The 25,954-nt window shown below is 41.5% G+C and overlaps 1 protein-coding gene across 1 annotated transcript in view; it reads right to left on the bottom strand.

Annotated features, from left to right (window-relative positions):
• LOC119904136 (FERM, ARHGEF and pleckstrin domain-containing protein 1-like) overlaps positions 1 to 25,954 on the bottom strand; it is a 59,015-nt gene that overhangs the window by 13,701 nt on the left and 19,360 nt on the right. The window contains 11 exon segments of the mRNA XM_038720578.1: positions 3,717 to 3,924; positions 4,607 to 4,685; positions 4,774 to 4,842; positions 4,952 to 5,115; positions 5,203 to 5,298; positions 5,500 to 5,647; positions 7,383 to 7,497; positions 7,993 to 8,090; positions 9,460 to 9,538; positions 10,351 to 10,393; positions 10,484 to 10,588. Of these exon segments, the coding sequence (XP_038576506.1) occupies positions 3,717 to 3,924; positions 4,607 to 4,685; positions 4,774 to 4,842; positions 4,952 to 5,115; positions 5,203 to 5,298; positions 5,500 to 5,647; positions 7,383 to 7,497; positions 7,993 to 8,090; positions 9,460 to 9,538; positions 10,351 to 10,393; positions 10,484 to 10,588 (1,204 nt within the window).

Here is a 25,954-nt window from a genome sequence, read left to right on the forward strand (position 1 = left end):
CATCAATTTACTTGTAATAGTGACACAGTGAGCAGTAAAAAATAAACGCTGTTTAAAATTCAGTCCCTATCTTAGTCTTAAAATCTGCTCTAACATAACATTGTCCAGTCTGTTATACTAAATTATGAAATTACAGTGATGTGACTGAGAGCACTACCTTTATATTACAGTAAAAACAGTACATGCAGAGAGCAGCCAGGGCCAAACAGCATGACGTGTACCACACCTCGTTCCCAGTTAAGTGCAGTATTGCATTGGAAACATACCCTGATGGACACCAGTGGTTGAAAAAAACAAACCAACAGATGTTAGACAGTTTGCAGTTAAATGTGCAGACTGGCATTTTCTATCTGCTCCAAATCACATCTTTGTACGTTGAGTGTCATTCCAGGTCTATGGGAGAGCTTTGCGCGCCAGAGAGGGTTCCCCTCACACTGCAGTGATCCAGTAACTCACAGAAATAAACACATCTTTTTGTAGATTTTATAGTGTTGTACTAATCTATGTCATGCAGCTTTAAAACTTTTTTTTTTGCAAGAGCTGGGCAATAATCTGCACAAACAGCACACTGCCGTCTCCTTTTTAATTTTTTGTTTATTCTACATAGACATGACAGCGCTTCGAAACATTTTTTCTTTTTTTTTGCCATTATTGGATAGATGATAGTATAAAGGCAGACAGGAACAAGGGATGCAACAAAGATCTGGGGTCGTTGTGCTATGCGCCTTAACCTTTAGACTACTGGGGTGTCTATTCTGGTGGAAATGTTATCATGTTCATGTTAAATAACCGAAGACTTGGGAATGAGCAATGATGAAATATCAAATAACTCAAAGATCCAAACATTTCTGCTAATAAAGAATAGACACTGATCCAAATAAATCCACAAATTCTCACTATGCTGCTCGACGTCAATGCTAAAATGTCAGGGAGCACCGCAACAGCAGTCGACAGTGATGGATGAGCCAAGAGACTCTGTGCTTTGAGGTGTTGCCCTTAAACTGCCTTTCACACGTACACAGTTACTAAAACCTGCTTCTATTTTCCCTGCATATTCCCACGCTCCTGTCATCCTTAACCCGACGATCTATCTGCTCTGGAATAATCAACCGTTAGCTGGATCACTGCAGAGAGAAGGACCCAGAAACTGGTAATCTCACCCTCTTTTTTAACCACACAAACTGTAGTGAATGACAAAACAGGTTTTACGTGCAGTCACAGCTGGGAAAATAGAAACAGAAAACATATGGACAGTTGCATGCCGACAGACAGATGCTGATATCGGATAAAGAAAAAGAAAGAAAAGAAAGAATGGACAAGTGATATAAAGGTCATCACATTCTCAAACAACACAAATAAACATGAGGGCAGAAGTGCAAAGAACTGAAAAGGTGACAAAAAAATAAAAATAAAACTGCAGTGCCATTTTGTTAAGAAGATTAAGAACTTTGCAATCCTTGGAAACTAGAGGATTTTGTAGACACCACAGCTGTTGGAGGACTTAGCTTGATACCAAATTACTGTCAGAGATACTCGAGTCAAGTGCAGAGGGGGATGTCAATAGTGAGTGAATAAGAGCCATAAACTGTTGTGGAGTGGTTAAACTATCACTGCAACAAACATTTACCTTCATCTCAGCCTGATCAAACCACTGCTGGTCTTTCTAACGCTATTAGACAATATTCACAAGAATATTATAGGCTATATTCACTCCTCTTGTAATATTTCTTACCGATTCCTGCCGCCTTTGTAAATAAAACATGACAGGTAAGTGGAAGTTTCTGTTTCGAGTTAGAAAAGAGAAGAAGGTTATGTAAACATAAACAATATTGAATACCAATCAGATGTTCAAAGTGGCATTTGCAGTATATTAATTGGTTTCCACTCCGACACCAAACACTTCAGACAGAACTTGCTACTCTCACAACAATCACAAGCCAGATGCAGCATCAAGAGTATCAATAAATCAAATTCCTACAATGTCAACAATTACAACCACAGTAATACATCCACTGGTCTTAAGACTACACAATAGATGAATACTGAGTACAAAGATTGTAATTCAGAACACTGTATAAAATGTTGCCACCGTAATCAGTCTAACAGAAAACAGAAATGTCTATGGACAATAATGATATGATATGTGTTTCCCTATAGGAAGTCATAAGGCATCTGAGACAGAGAACCGAGCTTTCAACGACTCACACTGATGTAGATTTTGTTCTAAAACGTCCAATGAATGAGACATGAGAAAAAGTGCAACTGTAACAATAAAATATGATCATTCTCAAGTTTAAAATGGACACGAACAAAGCCACTAATTCTCTGTAGTTTTTATTAATTAGTAGCTATTCAGTAGCTATAAATCCTAACATGGCACTGTATTTCTGCAGGGACGTGTATATAATCAAAAAACTCAGAGGTTGAAAGATAAACCCCCTCCATGTAACAAACAACAACCCCCCGAACAGATTCCTTCCTTCAAGAAATATTGCAAAGGGAAGCGCCTCCCGATGAAGGAGACACTGATGCAGGGCTCAGAAAGTGCTTCTAGTAGGTAGCGCTGTGCTTAAGAAGACTAACGTGACCATGGAGTGTTTTCGGATTTGAGTTGTCCTCTGACAGAAATAATCTGTCACCCATATAATGCTGCTTTTCTTACACTCTCTGGACCCAAACTAAACCATTTTAACTCTCCCATGGAGATGGTTTGAAGCTCTCTGCGCACTAGCAGCTGAAAATCTGTCCGCCATCCTCATCACTGAAGGCATGGCATCCATCCTCATCTGCCTCCTCGTCCAGCTGAAGGCTGCCAAAGGAAAACTTGTTCCTAGGTATAGCGGAAGTCGAGTTGGCCTCCACTGGATTACCAGGCATCAGGGGACTGCTACAGTTGCCCCGGTTAGTCTCCGCGTCAGACTCACTAGATTCTGAACCACTGGTGGCGGAGCAGTCATTCATCTGAACCGGTCCCACATGTGTGACACCAGCCTGCCCTAAGCGTTTCTGCCCCAGACTGGGCCTGGACCTGCCCGCTGCAGAGAGGCCGTTGGCCACCATGCGACGCTCAAGCGCAGCCATACGTTCAGCCCGAGACAGGACAGGACGTGATTCCTGCCCTGGGGGGGATGTTCCCTGGTTTGGGTCTGTGTCAGAGTGGTGACGCGCTTTTTCGGGCTTTTGTATGCGAGGAAAGTGGCTTGGGATAAAGGAGAATCTGCCCTCACCAAAGTGAGCGGGAGTAGAGCTGTAACCATTCTGTTCAGCGTGACCGAGGGCGCTTGATTGATGGGAGCTGTCCACAGCAGGACAGACACTCCCTGAACCCATATGCAGGACTGTGGGAGGGCAGCTGCTATGCCTGTCTCTATTATTGCCGCTGATGTCTGCCATAGTGCCACGGATAGGACTTTGGTCAACCTTTTGGTACAACTGCTTGGGAGACCCGTCCAAGTCATGGCTTGTGTTGAGCAATTGCTTAGAAGAGGAAGGGGACTCCCTGTACCGCATCCTACCAAGAGAGTGCTCCTGCTGCGCCTGCAGAGCCCTATTTATGCTCCCAGAGCCAGACCCACAGTGGAACACGGCCTGCTCTCTGTAATTGTGATTCAGTCTTATAGCCTGGTCCCTGCCCATGTTATATTCCCTATCTACATTATTGCAGTCAATGTAGGAGATGGAAGAGCTGCTGCCTTTAGCAGGCCGAGATGCTGGACCTGTACTCAGATGTTCTGGGTTGGTCGGCCGTGTTGAGCTTCTTGTCTCCTCGGCCCGGGACACAGACCCCGTTCTGTCGTCATGGCCGTTTCTCTGGTGAGACGGGCTCGCCCTCGTTGTCCTCGAGACCGGCGGGTCTTCTACACTCACCAACACGGACTCCTTCCAATGACGCCGGGGAGGAGAGTCTACTCTGGGATCACCGCTCTGACAAAGAGAGACAGAGGCAGAGGATTAAAGCCTTTCAAGAGTACAATTTATTTATGACTATGTTTAATGTGATTATTAATACTAACAATACATTTAATTAATTCTGTCTGATTTGAAGGTAACCTGTGGATTTTTTGATCACCTGTGGGGCCATGTGGTACTGTTTTGATGAGCAGGATTGTTTCTTGTACCCTATTAGCATGAGCAGAGGATGCACATGTACATGCATATGTATACACACACTCCTGTGAGTTTTGCCGATTGATAGTGGTGGCAATATGCCAATAAATATAGCAATCCTCAAGCAAAAGGCAGGAAAGGAATAAAATCCTAGCCGATGTAAACATAGGTGTAAACTAGACCCGCAAGTAGGTATGCTGGGGTCGAAGGACCCAAGGTGCAACTTGGAACCAAAGGTAAGGCAAACAGAAGAATGAAACAATCTTTGGATAGGGCTTAAAGAAGTTGTTTAACATGCATTTGTTTGTATGACTTGGCAGAATCAGGCACTGTCCTGCAGCAAACAATGCTAAGATCTGATCCAGCCTTGGACCACATGGGCCATTGAGTCATTCACAAGTTTGGGTACTGTCCTCTGATATACACTGAGATGAATTTATGAATATTCAAGCTCAATTTGAATGACAAATTCTGTAGATGCACTGAAAAGTTTAGACACTCACTTCTGTGGCACTTCATGGTGGCATGGGGAAGGCAACGGCGACAGGCGGCTGTTGTGTTGGACCCGACTGTGTTTCCTGGCAGACAGGATGTTGAAGGTCAGTGTTATACAATCCGAGCACCCTCGCCCAGACCAAACATGTCAAACATGTCTGCAGCCTTTACCTTTCAAACGGGATCTTTTTAAACTCAGACTCCCTCACATAATCAATCACCTGCTTCTGTGTGCGACCGCTGCAGAGACAAGTACAGGAGGGATAGTAATGAGATATTCTGGGAGAGTTGTAGTAGACTGTTAAGTGATGGGGAGACCCCACTGTGTGAGCTGAGAAACTCCCTCTACCTGAATCTGAAGGAAGAGCCTCGCGTGAAGAGCACAGGCTTGGGCTTGGGCTTAGGTTCCTCGAAGAGGCGGAAGAAGGCATGGTATTCGACACAGATCTTCCAGAAGACTTTACAGCAGTCTCTGCTGGCCATCAGAAACTCCAGAGTGTCCTGACACGAACTCTGCGCGACACATAACAACATAACTTACACCACCAAATACTGATGGGTTTTGTATTTTACATAGCGTGTTTCAGGGACATGACGTACATTTAGATCTGGCCTCAGCTTGATGAGGAAACGTTTCCTCTTGAAGCTCAGTTTACGCACTTTAGACCAGTTGAAGGCGTTAATTTTTGTTTGTCCCTGCAGTGATGAAAAACGTGATTAACCTCAAGCTGAGGATATACAACATTTTTACCACCAAACACATCTACTGAAATGAACTTGCAACCAGAAATGACCAAATGCAAAATTCAACCTACAAATTTTCATAGTCAAATCTGTAGCACGCAGACGACTTCTTACAACAAGCATCAGCATTACTTACAAACTAGTGTGACTGACCTGAATAACCAGGACACCAGCGTGCGCCACAGCCAGGGCTAGCCTCGTGCCTTCACGATCCTTGGCAGGGTGGAGACGAATCCCATACATATCCAACCTGCGCGCCACTTCTAGTAACTGATAGTCTGATTCTGCTGGTGTGTGACCTCTAGCAACACAAAACACAACAATAACAAGTTAAAGAATAAGGCTGGTGTTATTTTTTATTGTCATTATTGTCAACAAATCCTATGTTAACAGCAAAACCTACAAAGAATTCACACTAATAACAAATATATTATATTATTATATTATACTATTAAAAATACACAAATAAACCCCACTGCTGCTCTAATGACATGTTTCTTGAAACAGCTTGAAGCTGGGCACTGTCGTTAATTTGAGTTAATCCAATATACATTGTCCTGCTGATACTCCCTTGAGCACCAAATGTGTATTAATCCACAAGTGAAAATAGTCAACAACTCAACAAATGCACTATTTTAGTATGTTTGAGTCACATTTGCTATAAAATGTCAGTGCCCAGCTGTATTAGAAAATTACCAACAATAAAAAAAAGATATAACTATATATTTATTATGTATTTTTTTAAAGATTAACATCTAGGGATAATTGGTTAACGTCTAGGAATAAAGGGCAGGAAAGTCACGAAGTATGGAGTTTTTGGTTTTGGTCTAATTTCTTGACATTGGTATTATACAAAAGTAGTGTATTTTGAAAAATAAACTATAATAGGAAGGTGAATTAAGACACAGCTAAATTAAAAAGGCTAATCTATCATGTTTTAACACTTTGACTTTAAACAAACTGGAGCATTCATTATCCTTTCAGCAAATGTTTTGGACAAATAAATTAAATCCTGGCTTATCATCCTGCTGTGTGTCTCACTAGGGGTGAAAAGACCAAGTCTGAGTGGATCCAGGTTTCTCATGTATATCTTAGTTTTTGGAGCAGCAGTGGGAGGTTGGGTAGGGGTTGCAAATGCTAACTAACTTTCCTAATTCTTATCAGTGGATAAGCCTTCCTGTTTCCTGTGTGTGGTACTTCATAAGATATTTTACTCAGCATGGCACCCAGCCAGACTAACTGCAGTTACAGTTATCTACTACGAAAGCCTCGGATGGAAAAAGGGCAAGCCAAAGTGAGCAGTCAAATCTAATGGAGATCCTTTCATGTAGCTGCCGCTCACTGTGTGTCCATCTCTGGCAGGGCCCAGTGTAACGCAGAGGTGAGAAAAAGGTTGGCGAAGCTCGAGTTTGCATTTGTGCACTGATGAGGACATTTTGAGAGAGGATGGTGGAAGGAGGTCTGGAACATTTCCAGTAATATACTCCCAGCACATTTAAACTTGAGGCCGATACAAGGAAAAGTACTGGGTAAAAAAAACTTCAATAACCAACTTCACTTCACACAATTGCCTGCATTAGACACAAGAGATTAAACTCTCAAAAATCTGAGTTTTTAACCAACTAACCGAGCTGCCAACAGCTGTGTGAGTCATTTGGTGGAGAAAACATTTCTATGCAATCTTTTGTTGTTGCCAAACTCATATCTACTTGTGTCCAGAAGCTGTAAAACAACATACAAAGTCTAGCTTTTCTAAGTTAATTTATGATAAAGAGTTACACAGAGTATTCTTGAGAAAGAACCCATTCATTCGATGGCTGATTTCCTGCATGTGTCACCTCTACAATAAAACCTGCCCATGGGACATGCACGAGGTCTGAAACAACTTTTCCTGTTCATGGGTGAAGAGAATAATTGTTGTTCAGGCGTGGCTTCACTGACCTTATAAACACAGCTAAAAAACTATGACTGCATCAAAGAAATGCCTTATTTTAAGTGTGTGCACACCACACAGTGCTCCAGGTCCAGAAACTCACTTGTTCTTTGAGTGAAACTCCATGATCTTGTCAATCAGGGGCATTTGATCTGGGATGTAGTTGTTGTTGAGGAGGTGTGACCGGCACTGGCTCTCCTCAAAGTCCCCAATCTCAGCTAAGTTAAGGATAAAAAGGAAAAGGGTTATGTTATTGTAGAAATACTTGCTACAAAATAAAGGTAGGTGACAAATAAAAAGGTCATGAAAAGTCTCTTAACTCTGCTGGAGGGACCTTTCTTCCAAAAGACATCTCAATGTGTAACATTCTTGTGATAAAAATGCATATGCATGTCCTCTTTGATTGCTATTGGGAAACAGACTGTTCCTCAGAAATGTGAGGTAATGAAAACGCTTAGTATTTCCTGGCACGGCATAATGTGTGTGGTTGTTCTGAAGCAGTCCTGCAAGATTATGTTCAGGCATCCAACGGAAAGGTATCCATAGCAACACACAGATAATCAATTTGCAATGGTGTGCAGTGTGCTATATGACAATGTTTGATGATAAGCTCTGTGTGGGAAAAAAAGGCATTTGTCTTCAAAGATAGTTATGCGATCAGTCGACGCTTTGGTCTCTTGAGCTAAATGAAGAAACAGCCATGAGGAACTTACACTGGATAACATGGGAGACCAACAGCGCGGCACTGCTGTCATTGCAGGTCAGCCGTCCACTGGAAAGATCCTGTTTGATCTGGAGGGCAAACAGGTACCTTGACACAAACAGAAACAGAATTTACAGATTCAATGGAGTAGATGTGGTGGTGTTTTCCAACACTGGAGTAAGATCAAATACAACTCTGAATCAGAAGCACCATGTACAGCTGAATTCAAACAAGACATCAGTGGCAGTTGCTGTAACTACATTTCTGATTAAATACAATGTACCCTGGCATTTTTAATTTTACACAAAACTTCCAAAAGAAGCTGGGCCATTTGTGAAGTCATTTATTGAAGATTACTAACTGTCTTGAATTACAGTACTGCTTCTCTTGGATGCAAGCCATAAAAATGAAGCACGAGTTTCAAATACAAATGAATGATCCAGTGCCCACCCAAAAGTCAAAGGGTGTTTGATGAAAGTGTGATGCCAAATGCATAGTTCCGCTACATGACCTCATAATGGATAATGGAGTGGGGCCCGCTTTGGCAGGAGGTTTGTCCCTTCGGCAACAGCAGTCCTGAATAAAATATCGCTGAACATGCAGTGCACAGCCATACTGTATATGTTTACATATATGTATATACACTATGTGTGTGTAAGTACTCCATACGTGAGCATATATGTATCGGCATGAATGTACCTGCATCAAGGGCTGCAATGAACAATTGTTTTCATTATGGATTGATCCATGAATCATTTTGTCGACTAACTGATAACTGTTTTGTCTATAAAATATCAGAAAAAAAAGTGTAAAATGGGTGGCGTCCAAGATGATATAGCAAATCATCATATTGGAGAAGCTCAAACCAGAGAATGGTGGGAGTTTTTGATTGATAATTGACTTAAATGACTAAGTCAATGTTTATGTCAATCGACTAATTATTTCAGCACTACATGTTTGTTGTGTGTATTGCATGCATCTGTTTATTTTCCAACGTGAGACATGTACATGCTGTGAAATTAAATACCCCGCTGGGACAATTAAGACCGTATTTCTAGCATGTGTGATATAATAAAGACAGATTGGTGTGTGCTGGATAATTCGCATTATTAGAATTATTGTATTATTAATGACAAACACGCCTATTATTTCTCCACTCCCACAGTGAAAACATGCAAGTCATGAGCCTGCTCCACTACGAGGAAACGGAAACCAGAAAATCATTAGCTCCATGCTAATCTCCAGAGGGCTAAATCAGAAACATGGCAGCCATGACATGCTAATTGCGTCGCTGAGGAGGGAATAAATCTTTTCCTAACTAGGGCACATGTTTTATTTATGCTTCTACAATTGCTTTCGGTCACGCCTGAAGTCATTTGCATTGACACACCGTATTTAAATGCACATTTCAATGCTGACTGCAACACAAACATGAGGTAGAGATGAAATGAGTTTTTTATGTGGATGTTGAGCTCACCTAGTTAGCTCCTCCAGTAGCTGGGCATGGTCTGGAGGAAAGAACTTCACAGCAAACCTCAAGATTGTGTGCTTCGGTCCTGTGTGGGATAGGTGAGTTTTGTAACAACACAAAATACAATAAGTTGCCAGTTATGTAGGTACAGCTCGATCAAACTAATGCAGTCTAATACAAAAACCTTGAAAAAACCTTGAAAAAACCTTCACAGAGGTTATAATTCTCAGTTTTTGGTGAAAATGTTATAAATATTTAGTGTTGATTCAACGTAATGGTCATTTGCAAGATGGTGAATTGCTGCCATTTATGTTTTTATGATTACTCTGCCCTCATTGATATAAACGGGTTAGACATGATATACTGTAGTAGACACTTCAGTTATTACTGTACTGTAGTAGACACTACAATTATGTTGCATCAGTCTGATGCAACATAATTTAACAGCATCACAAACCAAATCCTACTAGATAACCATAAAGTTGAATCAATCCCTCTTTATAATGGCTCCAAACTAAAACGGAACATTATAACAGTCAAGGTAGGATTTATTGCTGGACTGTTGCTTTAGACAGCATTTGTTTTAGCTAGGTGTCCCTAATAAACCCACTGCTAAGTATAGATGTCCTATTTGAGTTTGCTTGGTTGCATAGATTAGAAAGCAAATTGCATCCCTGAAGTAGGATTCACGTGAATCACACCATATAGTCGCTCTTTCCCTATGTTGCTTTTATGTTTTATGTAAAGCACTTTCAGTTGCCCTGTTGTTGAAATGTGCTATACAAATAAACTTGCCTTGCTTTGCCTTGCCCTAACCTAACTGGCTATCTTTTCCAGATAAAATGGTGAAACATTCAAAGAAGAAGATGGCTTGACAAAACCATTTAAAACACTTACGTCTAAGCTGCTTGATAATGGGTTTGATATGGTCTAACCAAACCTGTTGAGAAAAAAAAGACATCACTTTGCAGCTGGTCTTCAGCAAAACTAACTCTGACATGTATGAGAAGTCATTTTCATCCTCACTCACCATCATCTTTTGATGGTTCTGAAACTCCAAGCCAAAGTAGTCACCCTCAATGAGGTTCATGTGGGAGCACACCAGGTCAAATAGCACCTTGCCTGAAGCCTTTTGCTGTGAACAGGAGGGAAAAACAACAACAAAGAATTCTCATAAAAAAAAAACACTTTTTTAAGTGTCATTTTATAGTCTTATTCAAACTTCAGGAAACCCCAATTATAGGACTTGGACGCAAAAGAGCAGTGAGAAACCAGACCTGTCAAACCCTGTGTTACTTGATGTCACCTAAATAGATGACAACTGTGTCTGTCTAAATTCCTCTGCTATCCCCCCTCCTTCCATCATGGCATTCAATGGCTCAGTTGGCCACAAAAAGCTGTTGCAGCTACAGGGGGTTGGACCCAGTCTTTGATCTGCGCTTTTTAGTGTCATTGCTGTCACAGATGATGGACCAGAAGCCTTTGAGGCTGATTCAGTATCAAAATGGGATTTAGAGTCTCCCTGACCACCTCTGTCCCCACTCACAACACATATAGTACACACAAACACTTTGAATACTGACTTAATCGTCCACTTTTTGACAAATACTTGCAATGTGACGACACACAAACCTCAAAAAACCACTGCGTCTTTGGAGCTGGGGGAAACGTTCCCATGCAAGGTCAACTAAATGTCAGGGATTTCCACGGAAACACTGCGAGACACAGAGCTCTGTCAGACACACAACCGAAAGAATTTCTGCATGGCTGCTTTCTCGTGACTGCTATGCACCAGTACAGAGCGTATCACAGCTACAGAAAGAGTGTGTTTATAGTAGCTTGGATAATGATCCAGGGCTGCGCCTGAATATGTTTCAAGGAAGCAGTTTCTCCTCCACCTTTGCACAAAAGGACAGTGAGTTGCTAAGGCGCAAGCTACTGCGAGAATTCCCTTCATACAGCTGAACTGTGCTGACATCCTTTTTTCATCCGAGAATAAAAGGGGTTTGCCTGCCTGTAAATCTATGAAGTGTTTCAAAGGCAAAGAATGACACTGTGTGTGTTCCTATTAATGCTTAGAGAATAAAAACTTAAGCTCTACCAGCTTAGTGACAGGGTTTACGCTTCCACAACCGAATCCATAATCTTCCCCAAACAAGCCTTCCACCCTCACTGCTCCTCCCTGTGTCGGTCCTTCCTGTGTGCAGCACCACTGTCTCTCTCTAGGCTGCCTCATGCTGTTTAGAGGGCATCCTCTACCACTGAGAACCAGCTGTTTCCATATGGTGACGGCACTGATGAGGGAGGCCACAAGAAGGCTGGAGGGGAAGAGGCCATCAGCCAAAACACACCCTTCCCATACACACATGTTGCTTCGTAATGGGCGGCTGCAACCAGCAGACGAAACAACCCCTGAATGAATTCTGTATCTTGTGTTTACTGTACCGATTTCGACAAATGTGCTCTGTACAGGCTCCAGGAACAAGAACAGCAGAGAAAACTGAGCTGAACACAGCGAGGGCTAAAGAGTGTTTCTGTCTCACTGGAGCACTCTCATATCCAGCCTTATAAATCTGCTGTCAGTGTAAAATGACCACGAGCCAAGCAGAGACGAGTAAGGCAGAGGCTGATTAGAGCCAAGCGATGCTTGATTAAATGTAGCTGTTGCAGACTGGAGTTATGGTGCTGCCGCTTGACACTGCTGAAGCCGACGCAATAAGAGTGCTGACGTTAATGAAGAACAAGTCGCAAAGACTGACTGCCATCATGACGCAGTCAGAGGACACTGTGTGACACAGTCTTTACTAGTCTCTAAAGTCTAAATGTAATAATGAAACCTGGCACAGAAACATCGTCAAAAAACAAGTAAACTCTGGTCATTCACCCTGATTCCCACCAAAATATTTTCAGGTGATGTAACATACACTACATAGGAAAAAGCACAATGGTAGCACTTGAAATAAACCCTACTGAGAGAAAGCCACAGTTTAAGTACAACTCTCATGTGTACTCACCAAAAAAAGTATGTGGACACTAAAACATGTGACCGTCAAACAATTCCCAAAGTATGGGCATTACAATGTTGATATAACAGCCTCCACTCTTCAGGGAAGGCTTTCCACAAGAGTCTGAAATCAGGCTGTAGAGATTTGCTCGCATTCAGTCACAGGAGCCTTAGGGATATTGTTTGATAAGACCTGGCTCATAGTCGGCATTCTAGTTCATCCTAGAAGTGTTGAATGGGGTCGGGATGAGGGCTCTGTGCAGGCCAGTCAAGTTCTTCCACACCAAACTGGGAAAAACATTTCTTTAATGACCTCACTTTGTGTGCAGAGGCATGTCATGTTAAAAAAGGAAGGGAAATTTCCCAAACTATCACAAAGTCGAACGCCAACTATTGTCTAAAATATTGTTGTCTGCTGTAGAATTAAGATTTATAATAAAATGGAACAAAGTGGCCAAGTCACAACTATACATATACTATAACTATAGGCCTTTTTTACAGCACACATTTTGACTTGTAGGCAAATCACAGATGTTACTAATAACATTAAAGCTAATGTAGGAAACGTTGGAGAAACTGGCATGAGAGAGCAAGATTTTGGAAGTATCCAACCAAAAAATACCACCCCGTCCCTTCAGGCCTATCTCAAAAGCCACTATCTAACTTTTTCACGCACAATAAGTGCACAGGCAAAGTGCACGCATTTAGGCAGGTAGACAGGCAGGTAGGCCAGTGAATGAAATGGCCATGCTTATTACAGTCCTGTGACAGCCACAGATATTTTTTGCTGTCGGGATGTAAAGAGAATTTCAATAGATATAACAAAAACATGCTTCTGAAATAAACTGCCAACCCCAGCTTTAACAAGGGCTCCATTCTAATCAAGTGTCCCAGTAAACCATGCCAGTGTGACAGTGCACAATGCCATGACCCTGAAACTGAAGCAGCTAAATGGAATTCAGCCGTCATTAGTTTTTATTATTCACACCTGTGATTTCCCTACTGTGACTGAATGTTTACCATGCTCAGTGGGAGTTCAGCTTGTTAGCAATTAACACAAAGTGCAGTTTTTTGCACTGAAAACATGACATAAATGAAAATGTGAACACAACAGTGACATCACCTTGTAAGTTGTTTATGATGAACTTGTTAGTGAACAGTTGCTTATTTACACATCCTACAGTTACAGAGCAACATTAGCATTTATTTGGAGTTGTGTATCTGATCGCCTGATGAGCCCAAGTTCAATATTCACTCTGCTTTTAACTCTTTTTGGTCTCTTCTCCCACTATGTTCACCAGCTAGTTGCTAACTGCCATTTGATGCTGAGCAGGTAGCATACAGTGGATTATAAGCTTCTTCGCTGAAAACACCTGCCTGCTGCAAACTAGAATGATGCTATGAGATTGGTGAGAGTGAACCAAAACAGTAAAGCTGTAGGCAAACTGCTAAACAATGGCTTGAAACTCCCTTTAAAGCTCTGTAAGGCTGAGGGGAGCTGCAAGTTCAGGTGAACATGTTCTGTAAGCTCATCATTACCAGGGACCCCATTTCACATTGTAACATGTTTATTATTATTTTTACCAGATGATGGCACTAAATGAAAAGTTAAGGGATCACCAAAGTTATTACAACTTGTCCTGTGGGTAAAGCTTTGTACCAAATTGCATGGCAATCCATCAAATAGTTGATGGGATATTTCAGACTGGATCAAATTCCATTAGAACCAACCAACATCGCCATCCCTACCTTAAATTTATTACTTAAAGTAGAAGTTAATCTAAATAATTGAAGTGACGCCTCATAAAGATTTAAAGGCAAAAGATAGCTTACTGTATTACTTATATTTTATCAAACCATTCATTTTTATTTATTATAAGAGCCCATGCAGAGAGACTGTCTTTCCCCTTCCTATCTGGACTACTAAAATACTACAATTAATAAAAATGTTTTCAAACTTCCACTGTGACAATGGTACACAAATGCAGATACTCCAAAAGCTAATTATATTTATTAGCTAATATACAACTATACAGTCGCATGCAAATGAAAGACCATACTCCACAATCAAACAAAGCAGAAGCTGTGACTTCTTCACCCCAACGTGCAGCTGACACACGATTTCTCATCCCTCTCCATACATGTCGACCTCTCCCCCTGCAGAGGGGTTTCAGTCTTAAGGAAACACAGTCAGTTGCTAATATATCTTTCATCATCCGCAATGCCAAGAAAATGTGCCCAATCCCCCTTTATGACCTCTGTCTATAAAAGCACCAGATCTAGTTTACATCTGAGCTGCCAATTCCAGAGTGAGAAGATGCATCCTGATTCAGCGGGCTTAAGTCCCAGGCCAGACGTGCAGGGAGGTGGTTCTGTCTCAGGTTCATTAGGTTTGAACATAGGCTCATTGGATGCTACTACTGTTTACATGTGTATGAGCGCTTGCATGCTTGCATCACTACACTGACCTCCACATGCTCCATCTGACAGAGGAAGGCTAAATTAAGATGACAGCGTTGTCTGTACACATGTCCGCTTGGGTTTCCTCCCCAGGGTAGACCAACTACCCCCATCCCCAACCCCCACCTCTTGTTCGTAAGCTCCTGTCAGCAAGAAAAAACAAAGGTCAGGTGTAAAGTAGCTTTGTGTTCCCTCTACTGTTCCCCTCCAGGAGATTTTGGTATGGTCCACTTCACTTGCAATAAGCCAGACTGGGCAGTGCTCACCAAACTCCTCCTGGGGGAGTGTGGAGGCTGGGTGGCATGGGCCTATAGGCAGTGGATAGACAACAAAAGGAATCATGTCTGTATGAATATGTAAGTTGTATTGCCATTGTTGGACCCGATATCAAGAGGGAATTTAAAAATGTGCAAGCATTCTGTCTTGTGTCTTGGGCCACGCTGGTCCAGTGGCCCCCTCCTGGTTCAGTTATACCTTGACAGATAACAGAGCAGTCATCTCTCAGCGGGCGGTTTTCAGCTGTGACATTCAGCAGCATCGCAGGAAGCTGATCGAGGTCAAAGATGAAAGAGACTGTGTGATGTAAAGAAGGGGAACAAGCGCAAATGGAAAAGTGGGGAAAAGGTCACTTTTACAAATCCAGATACCTCCAGTGCTCATCTGATAAGGCAGAAAAAAGGCTTAGCAAAATAATAAAAAATAAATAATAATAAATATTGATTGATTATTCAAGTGATACCAAAAACATCCTCAAACTGACTTCAGAAGATACAATTTCAATAATCACAACCTCTACTTTGCACATGTGGAGTAGTAGCGGTGGAAAACCCCGGGAATTGTTTTGAAAACTTTTAAGTGAACCGTGGCTCATCTGATAACACTGCTCAGAGCTGGGCTGAGATTTCAGAACTGCTTACAGAAGCGGGCTAGATACATTCCCACGCTGAATCCTCCTTATTGAAAACATATGTGAAGACCGCACTGATTGCCTGTCCCATACTCCCATGGGATCTGTCACACTAAAGCAAAATAAACAGCTATTTAAAAAGTACCTTACAGTACATGTAGGCATCTTTGCATGTGCTGTCATGTGAGGGTGTACTTGTGTGAGCAGGGATATACCACACACTGTAAGGGAAGGGTAGGACAGAGAGGTCAGTGGCAGCTAAAGCTCATTGAGATTCAGGTCATGTGCTGCAGAGGTTCCCAGGGTGACTCAACTACAGCGGGGAGCTGACAAAGAGAGAACAGTGGAGGGAGGCAAACCTACTGATAATCCTGTCAAATTACCTCCAAAAGCTTACAGCACATACGGATGTGTGACCATGCATATGTATGTAGTAGTGTTTGCATAATTAGGACAGCTTTAATATAATTATACCTAAACTAAAAAAATGGTGTGTTTAACACAGCATCAGTAAAAGAAGATGTAGCGTTATGTTTTCAAGTTATTATTTAAGTATCAAAGCCCTTCTTTGTTTTTTTTCCCTCCAAAACTCCCGAGCTGCAGATGAAAAATATCAACAACAAATGAAAGGAAAAGTGATGATTGGGCTGCCACAGCTGTCAGAGTCGTTCTGTCACAGTAGGCCAGCCTCCAGGCCCTGGGAGGACAACCATGAAAATAATGTCCCCTGGACTCAATAGGGGTTGAGGCTGAGATGGAGATAGCTATCCTCAGCAGCCACCTCCTCCTCCTTTTCCTCTTCTAATAGATATTTCCCCCCATTTTTGCAAGCCTGCCCTCCTCTGAGTCTGTCCGGGCTGCTAGAAACATATTGATTTTGCATAAAGAATAATTAAGTGTCCTGTTGTGACTGTTGTGCTGCTGAATACCTAACAGGGCACAGCTCTGTGAATTTGCGCGAAGACCTCCCACTGTTTGTCAGAGCGCCATAAATCAGAAGACAAATCTAACAGTAGTGGGTTTGCATCTTTAGTGCAGACACTAAACAAGACACAGCAGCAGCAGAGATTCAACCAAACATGCCAACACGCTTTGCTTTGCTTGCTACTACTAATTCATGGTATTATGTTAAACATACGCTGATGCAACACACCACAAAATTCTCTCATTCCTGAGACAAACTTAAGAGTATCGTTAAAATAAGGAGAGGGCAAGTGAGGGTTTAAAGGCTGCTGGAATTACCAAAAAGATTGGCCTCTTTTTCCTTCATCTGCCTGAATCCCTTTCAGAGTGCCTCAAATTCTGGACCCATGCTGGTTATTCTTCACTACCGCCCCTTCCCAGAGCCAGGGATTACTCTCACTCAGGGGGAGGATGCGTCACTTCACATTAGGCAGAACCTCCACATTTAGTTTAGCTAGATAAAAGCAGACTGAAGAACTGAATAATACATTTTAAACTGCTATTACCACGTTACCATAAAAATATTCAAGAATGAAATGTCTTGAAAAGACTTTTGTTGCAAAATGAAATATTCACCAAAATCCTACAATCCCATAGAACTACTTACTGTAGTTAAGTTATAATTTATGTCAGGATATTTTCTTCTCAATCAGAATGCAAAACAAAACTTTCTTTCTTGCCCAGGAATCCAAAAACTGTATGTGGTTTCTGCTTCCCAAGGACTGGTAATACCGTGGAATGCTCCCTTTGAAAATTCTTACTTGATTACATTTAGAAAACTTACAACATCTCAAGCCTAAATTGTGACTCAGGAGGAAGTGGGTTGTCTGTTAATCGAAGGATTGGCGGTTCAATCCCCGGCTCTTCCAGGCTGCATGTTGAAGTTTTGCATCTTTGGGCAAGATAATGAACCCCGAATTGCTGTCTGGCTGTTCCACCAGTGTTTGAATGTGTGTGACTTAGGCTCAGTGTACGAATGTGAATGAATGTTGAATGTGATGTTGTGTAAAAGCGCAGAGCATTTACATTTACATCAGGTACAGAGGTATCGGAATGAATTAAGTTTGTGTCATTGAATAAACAGTGCCTCACATGCATGTTGCAAAAGCAAAAAATCTGGAGAAATGCCATGCAAAAAAGGGACTTACATGTAGCAATTTTCTACAATTAATATTTATAATTTTAGAATATGTACTAGCAAAATATCTAAAGGCAAAAAAACAACAACTACAGTTTTCTATCAGTGTGTCATTTCTGTGCAAAGGTAACTTCCTCCACCTGCAGAATTAAGAGAGTGAATTCCCTCATGTAGCTGTGAACACTGTAGAGCACGGTAACTGAAAGCAATCAATAGGTTAATTAAGAGATTAATTAAGCATAACTGTGAGAGACAACTCCCACAAGGTCAGGCCAAGAAATAGACATGCCTTCCATATATATTCTGAATACAAATGTGTCAAAGAGGCAAGTCTTAATGACTTGGATTGATTCAACGATCAGCAAGCTCCGACCATGCGTTGCTTGACCCTCGGGACAGATGGTCTTATTAGGGGAATACACCAAAGAGATTATCTAAGGGACAATACAGTTATGCAGTATTGTAGGCTGAAGTGTTATGATTGCATCTGACACTTTAAAACAGCAGCAGTGTGTCTCAAGATGAGAGCGCAGTCCACAATCCCAAGAAAATGAGGAACAAGAGAAATGCTTCCAATCCTCATCAGTCCTGTGCATAACAAGCTGGAAAAACCGCAACATCCCAATCCACAATCTGTCACACTCCAACAAGCCTAAGCACAAACCAAGCAGGGCTACCCATTGCCAGTAAGACAAGCCAGTACACACCAGGATCATTTACATCTCCACTGAGTGTGACACTTCCCCTAAGATCTAAATTTTAGATCAGTTGTGGGACAGTAAGCAGAAATGCATGAGTCTGGAATTGTGTGGCCACATGTCTCTAAACCAACTGTTTCAATATTTAGTTTCCTCATTTAAGCATGTGACACAGCTGGGACTGTAAGCCAATATCAGAAGCCTCGCATTAATGTCAGAGTATGTTTAAGAGGCAGACACACAGCTGCTGAATTAGCGATCTGGGCATGGGCTCAGACAGATCAGTGACAGGCCAGGTATACTTTACCACACCTCAAAGACGCACATATTCACCAGATACAAAACAGATGGGACACATTCTTGTGGAAAGATTTATATCCAAGGTATGTTAATTATGTATAAGTAAATGTGCCAGCCAGGCAGCTTGCTAATATTGGAGCAGACACAGTGATCTACATAATCACTGTGATGTCTGTTTATGTGTTCTGTGTATATGTGTTGGAGAGCTCAAGAGAGAGAATAATAATAATAATAATAATAATAATAATATGGGAGGTCATTAAGATACGGCGCATGAGCAATATTAGGTATTACGTATCAATATCGCAATACAAATATACTAAGGCTGCAACTAATGGTTATTTCATTATAGATTAGCAGATTATTTCCCAGATGAACTGATTATTTGTTTTTGCTATAAAATGTGAGAAGATTTTTAAAAATGCTCATGATGGGACGCCAGGTCTATTCATCAGTCTTGTTCTCTTTGATCTCTTTGCTGTCTACTATCCAATAAAAGCAGTCTACAACACTCTGTATAATAATAATAATAATAATAATAATAATAATGCCCATTATAATTATAACAGAACCCAAAGATATTCAATCTATCTGTCTATCATATAGTTATTTGGAGCTGGAACCAATAAAACATTTAGATTTTTGCTTAAAAAAAATAACTGAAGTGATAAATCAGTTTTTAAAATGGTTGAATGGTTTAACTAATTGTTTTGGAATTAGAGACTACATATACCATGACAGATGATTTTATCCATATCAACCACTCTTTATTAGGGCTGAAACTAACAGTCATCATTTTTGATGAATCAATTACGTTCATCTCAATTATGTCTTTAATTTATTTTATTGATCACAGTCCAACTCACAGTCTGATTCAAAGTGATGAACCATTTAGGTTCAATGCTGGTTACACCGACATGCAACAGGACACACAGTGAAGAAGATGAGACTTGGGAGCTTGTGTGGTGTTAAAAAGACTCTTTCCAGGGCTGAAGCAGGCAGGTCTCTTGAGGAATCGTTTGTTGGTACTGTCCTGCCGCACGTTCCCTTACCCATAATCTCCACCAGTAATAAATAATGACAGCTTAACATGCTGCTTCACTGGTAAGGCCAATCAATCGGCCTCCTTCAGATTAGCCTTAAACTACTTAGCCCACAGGGCAGCAAATCCAGAGGTCCCCCGCCCGTGATGTAGTCATGTTACTGTATTGTGGTGAACCGACATCATAAACATTGTCAAATATGGCTGAATTTTATCCCGCACACACAGTGTGTAACAATCTCCAGCAGCACCTTTAAGTCTCAGTACTAATAAATTGTGGCATCCATTGGAGCAAAACTTGCACTGACAAAAAGTCTAATTTTGTAGAGTATAAGAGGTTAATCAGATCAGATCAGACCAAACATAGGCTTTTCCTTTGCCTTAAAAAATTGTTTTATAGCTGCAGAAACACCATCTCCAGGAACTAATTATCACTTGGCCAGGTTGAGGGTGTGCTGGGATTTCTCTGTCAAAAAATAGCTGACCTTAGAGCACACAGATGTAGACAAAAGCCTCAGACCAAGGCTGCGCTTCCTGTGGACGAGGATTAAGGTCAACAACCAAGAGAGCACCCCCGGTTTGAAAAAAGCACCCATGATGTCGCTGATATAACCAGCACCAATTAAACTCAAAGTATGCAGTCATTAGATCTTAAATAAATACTGTCTTAGTGTCTCCGAGCGTGCTGGATGAGTCAGCAACAGATTCTAAATTACTGTCTTTTTCCTGGCTGACACACACACACACACACACACACACACACCTGATGCTGAGGAAAAAACTGAAGAGTTTTTAGAGCTTAAGAAGACTAACAGTCTACAGCCGTGCCATCAGCTCTAAGAGTCTGTGCTTAGGCGCAGCGGTCTTTTGTGCTAAACGCTAACGCCTCCATGCTAACATGATCACAGTGACAATGCTAACATGCTAATGTTTACTACAATGGTTACCAATTAAACACTAAACACAGGTAATCAAAGGTACTAAATTTCATGGCTATCCATTAAGTAGCTCTTAAGACATTTCCCTCGAAACCACAAATGGCAACCTGATGGGTGGAAAAGTGAAAGGATCACTAGAATTCGTCATGTGGGGGCCATGAATGTGTGTTAGCTGGCTAAAGAATGTTTCACTGTATGTGTTGCTGTAGTGTTTTCCTCTGTTTGGGTTGACTGAAGTCTGAGGGCTGACAATGTCTGTGTGCAGTACTGATAAAAAATAAACTTGTTGGTAGGAGACCTGCACTGATAAATATGGGATCGGGATTCAGTCACTAACCCGAACGTTTTGGTCCGGGTGTCAACTCACTCACTGACACATGACATTCGCTGCAGCATTACACTTCCCCTCCATCCATTTTGATGTATCACATTTTAAAACTTCAGCCCACTGCGCGAACCACCCTGTGGCCGGAGCACTCTCTACAGCGTGACAAATGCGGACGCTGTCCCGAGGTGAAATCTCACATTTGAGGGTTGTCGGTGGAGGACTCGGGCACAAACACAAGCTGTGGCTCCATGTCTGCAGGCCACCGGGTCCAGCAGGACTTTTAGGCCTCTGTGACTACAGAATACCAATTCCTCTCCACTGGAAGACAGACCAGTAACCATGGCAACATGAAGAAAATTGTGATTCCTAATCTCTAAGGAAAAGAAAAATAGAGAGGAATCATCTGGAGCTGAAGGGAAGTATGTGGTTAAGGTTAAATTTAAAGTAATTATCTTCACATAAAATGATGCCTTTTTAATCATTCTAGGATGTAATGTGTGCTCTACGTTTAGAGGCACAGCGTATATGTCTATGTCTCCATAATAATGTTTCAATTACTGTGACCATAACCATGGTTTTTGAAAGCTAAAATACACAGGGTGCAAACACCACACCCTGTTCGTGGCTTCTCAAACACACCCAAAACCATTTCTATGTGCTTAAGGTTAGTGTGACTTTAAAGCCGACAAGCAAGGATGTGACCACACACACACACACACACACACACACACACACACACACACACACAAATCTGGCTCTGGAAATGGGAACACTGGACTCCTGCTTTTTAAGTGCTGGGGTTTAAGGGTTTTCAGAGACTGAAACAACTCACTCTGGCTAATTTAGCAACACATAAACAATAGATGAGAAGAGAACATGAGTGTTTCTGCGAATAAGAGGTTTAAGGCACAAGCAGCTCTCTTTTAAGTGTTTTGGGTTTGAATGCAGGCCTGGGGTTTGTCTCACCAAGTGAGGTTAGCAAGCCAACGCTGGGTGCAACCCAGACTTTCAGTCACACAATGCTGGCTCACTTTTTAACCAGTGAGGATCTCCATGGTAACCTATAGTAGGCAGCATGGCTACCCTTCTCTAGAGGAGGTTCAGTCCAGAGGATTGGATCGAAAATGTGGAAAGAGTCTGCCTACCAATCAGTCACTTTTGTGAAATGATTTGTCCAGGAACCTGACGTGGTTACAAACACTGCCTTCACACTTAAGTGACAAGACTTGCTTCCACTGGCCACAAAAGATTCTACTACGTAGCAGCCAGTGGTTCCCAGCACCTGGGCCACCGATTGAACAAATAAAGCTGAATTATAATTATGTAACTTTATAGGCTGTCATAGTCTAAAATAACAAAGAAAAACAGTCACATTTGAGAAGCTGGAACCAGAAAATGTCTAAAATAATTAGTCATTTCTCAAAAGGTTCCAGGTTTTTTTTTAATCAACTAATCATTGCAGCTCAATTTTTCCCCCTAGTAAGTAACCACAATTAAATAAAGTAAATGCTTAATTGTTATGCCCACTCCCCCTCTCTTCTGCGCCTCTTCTCTCTCTCTCTCTTTTTCTCTCCTTCACTTTCTGTCATTTTCAAAAATTACACCCCGTCTTCTGGTCAGTAACAACACTGACAATATAAACCATAAAAATGGTTAGCGTTTGAAACCCCTAGTATATGCTATTAATTGTGGATTAACAGAGCTCACTCATAATCCAGGATCACCAAGATGAGCTCAGTAAATTCAACCTGCATTGTGATGAATGTGTCTGATCTTTGTTGTTTTGTAATGTATAGTGCCCAACAGCGCAAGAATGCCATACCATCATCAACAACAAAAGAGTCTAACAGGGTCATAATGCTGCAAAACACATTACACAATCATACAATTAGTACTTCAGTATTAACACTTTGACTCCACTACTAATAATAGTCTTATTTAAACCACATGGTTCACTTACATCACAGTCATTCAAGTGTTATTTCACTAACCAAATATATCTGTATTAAGCTAAATGCTTCCATGCTGCCTCTCGGTTTAAAGGAAGTCAGCTGAGCTTGTGTGAATGAGCTCCCAGACAACATTACTATGCAAGGGATAGAAAAGAAATAAAGCAAGTAAGCCACATTAAAACCACAAGACCCATGTCCACAGCAGAAAAACAAGATCAGTCGACAATCCCTAATTCCTCTACTGTGTACACAAATAAGTATAGCACAATGCCACTATCATATTGTGCATTAAAATGAAATATAATCATCTTTAATTATAAGGTATGCTGCAGTATGTGAATTGAACTGAAGATGTGTCAGCACTTAACATGGTTGACCCTCTTAGTAAACTTCTGTGGCTCACAGGGACACAAAACAGGAAGGATTAATTGTGACTTTGACAACAGCCTGTTAGAGCTCGCTATTCTGCAAGCCCTTGAAATGGCAGATACTATGAAGCAGTCATTTGCTGTTGTGGAGAGACTCCAGAGACCTGAAATGCCCACAACAGACCAACTCACATCAGTTGTGTGAAAGCGGACATCCCCTGGGACAAATCCTTTGATATCTTTTAGTGCTGAACTTCCGCCATCACTTATCAATAGAGACAACCAGAGAAAAGCTAAACAGTTGGGATGCCTAGACTAAAGCTCAACAGAGCCCAAACACAGCTAAAGAGAGTAGGAAACACAAAACATAACTCAGTTTTGTGAGTTTGGCTATGTTGCTGATCCTGACAGATGAAATCTTTGGTTTGCTATTCTCCATGGTAGCTTATGCAACAGTTCCCACTTTAATAATGAGGGGTAGAGGGGCAAGAGTTGTCAGGTCAATACCTTTCCGGCAGGCATATGTGCAGCTGGGACTACTGGTTTGTGAATTAACTTGCACACTGTAGGCGCGCGCGCGCACACACGTCCCTCTTTTGCTTCATTCATCCTCACTCTCCCTCCCACACATCTCCTTTATCTACCCAAGAGACCCCAAATTCAATTACTGCCAGGCATCAGTGGGAGGCAGACTCAGCTGCTCAGGTACAGCTGAAAGGAATTCTGAAACGCAACATGTCTAGCAAATGCATCATGGGAGTGACTTCACTGCAGGCAGAGCTACGGCACTGACCGAAAACAGAGCCAGGGTGAAATGCTGCAGTTTCTGTTTTAATTACCAATGAAGCATGGCAGAAAACAACATGAGAAAAGAAGGGCAGCATATGTGGTGCAGCAGCACAACTTTCTAATTGGTAAGAACATTTCAGGAGATGAGAGCAGGAAAGGTGAAACTAGAGCACCTGGGATAAAATAAAGCACCACAGGATAAGAATAACCTCATATCACACTGCTAGTCGGGTCTGACATGTTACTGTAATTAGCCCTCTGAATCTCAATGAGAAATTCATAATTCATTGAAGAGGGGCAGTGTTGCTGTGAAGCTGCTGCACAGCTGAGACAAACCAGTTCCCACGAGGGCTCTGCCCTTTATTTGAGACCAGGAGGACATCACAGGGAGAGTGAAGGCTAGCTAAGAGCAGCACAGCTGCCACACCCATCATGTACTGTGATATACACCTACCCTGCTGCTATTAAGTCAGTGGCATACAGCACCACGGTTCAAGAGCTTAATGAAAGGATCAGAATGCTGTCATCAAAGGGCAACGTTCAAGTGAATAATGTATGTGCATGAAAAGTCAGAGGATCCACCTTCATGTGTCTGTCACAAAACCCAACAAAAGAGATCACAGGTTATGTTTGCATTTGCCTTTTCCTTTCTTTGTGAACTGACACAGACAAACGGTTGCGCAGGCCGACAGAGTCGATTTTACTGCTACCAAGCAAACATAAGGATCTCCCACAAAGAGACATCCATCTTGGTTGTTATAGGAACAAGACTTATTAAAAAGGCATTACTTTTCCCAAAGCACCTGTGCACAATATAGAAAGCAGCACAACGTAATGTAATGTCAGATGTAACCTGACAGCATTAGTGACAGTGTTCATAGCTCTGTGCATTTCTGTCTGTCCTTTCAGGAAACAGCACAAATGATGCAAGGCAAATGAGATTCTCTGTGCATTGTACTAATGAAGGTGTGTTTACAACAGGTCTGTTTGCTTGTGCTTCATGGAGAGGTGACACATGATGGAAGTATTTACAATACAAACAATAGTCAATTAGTCCCATTCCTGCAGTAGAAATCCCCCACGCGCTCTAAAAACAGTTTTCTGTCAGTTTCAGCATCTCTCACAGGAAATATGTAGGAAGTCACACAGTTTAGTTATGCTAATTTCAGGCTGCTGTTAAAGGGGACATATATATATATATATATATATATATATATATGTGTGTGTGTATATATATATATATATATACATACACACACACACACACACACACACACACACACCTTAAAAGTTAACATAGATCAAATTTTTGCTATATTTCTAAGTTGATAAAAACATGATTGAACAAGCTTTGTGTAGTGCTGATCGAAATTTAAATTACTATCAAACCAAACACCAAGGTTCTTTGCCACAGGCTTAATGTGATTTACTAGGGAACCAGCAGATGGCAGTATTTGTTTTGCCATCTGCTGGGACCCAATGACCAGGATTTCTGTTTTCTCTGAGTTCAGCTTTTAACTTCACAAAGGCAGTTGTTAAGTGAACTCAGCATTCCAGGGTCTGTGGATCTGACGGGCAAGTACATTTGTGTGTCATCAGCATAAATATGAAAAG

The sequence above is a fragment of the Micropterus salmoides genome, unplaced genomic scaffold (assembly GCF_014851395.1).
Source record: "Micropterus salmoides isolate LMB-PRFRI ecotype aquatic unplaced genomic scaffold, ASM1485139v1 Ms_hic_scaffold_15, whole genome shotgun sequence".
Lineage (NCBI taxonomy): Eukaryota > Metazoa > Chordata > Actinopteri > Centrarchiformes > Centrarchidae > Micropterus > Micropterus salmoides.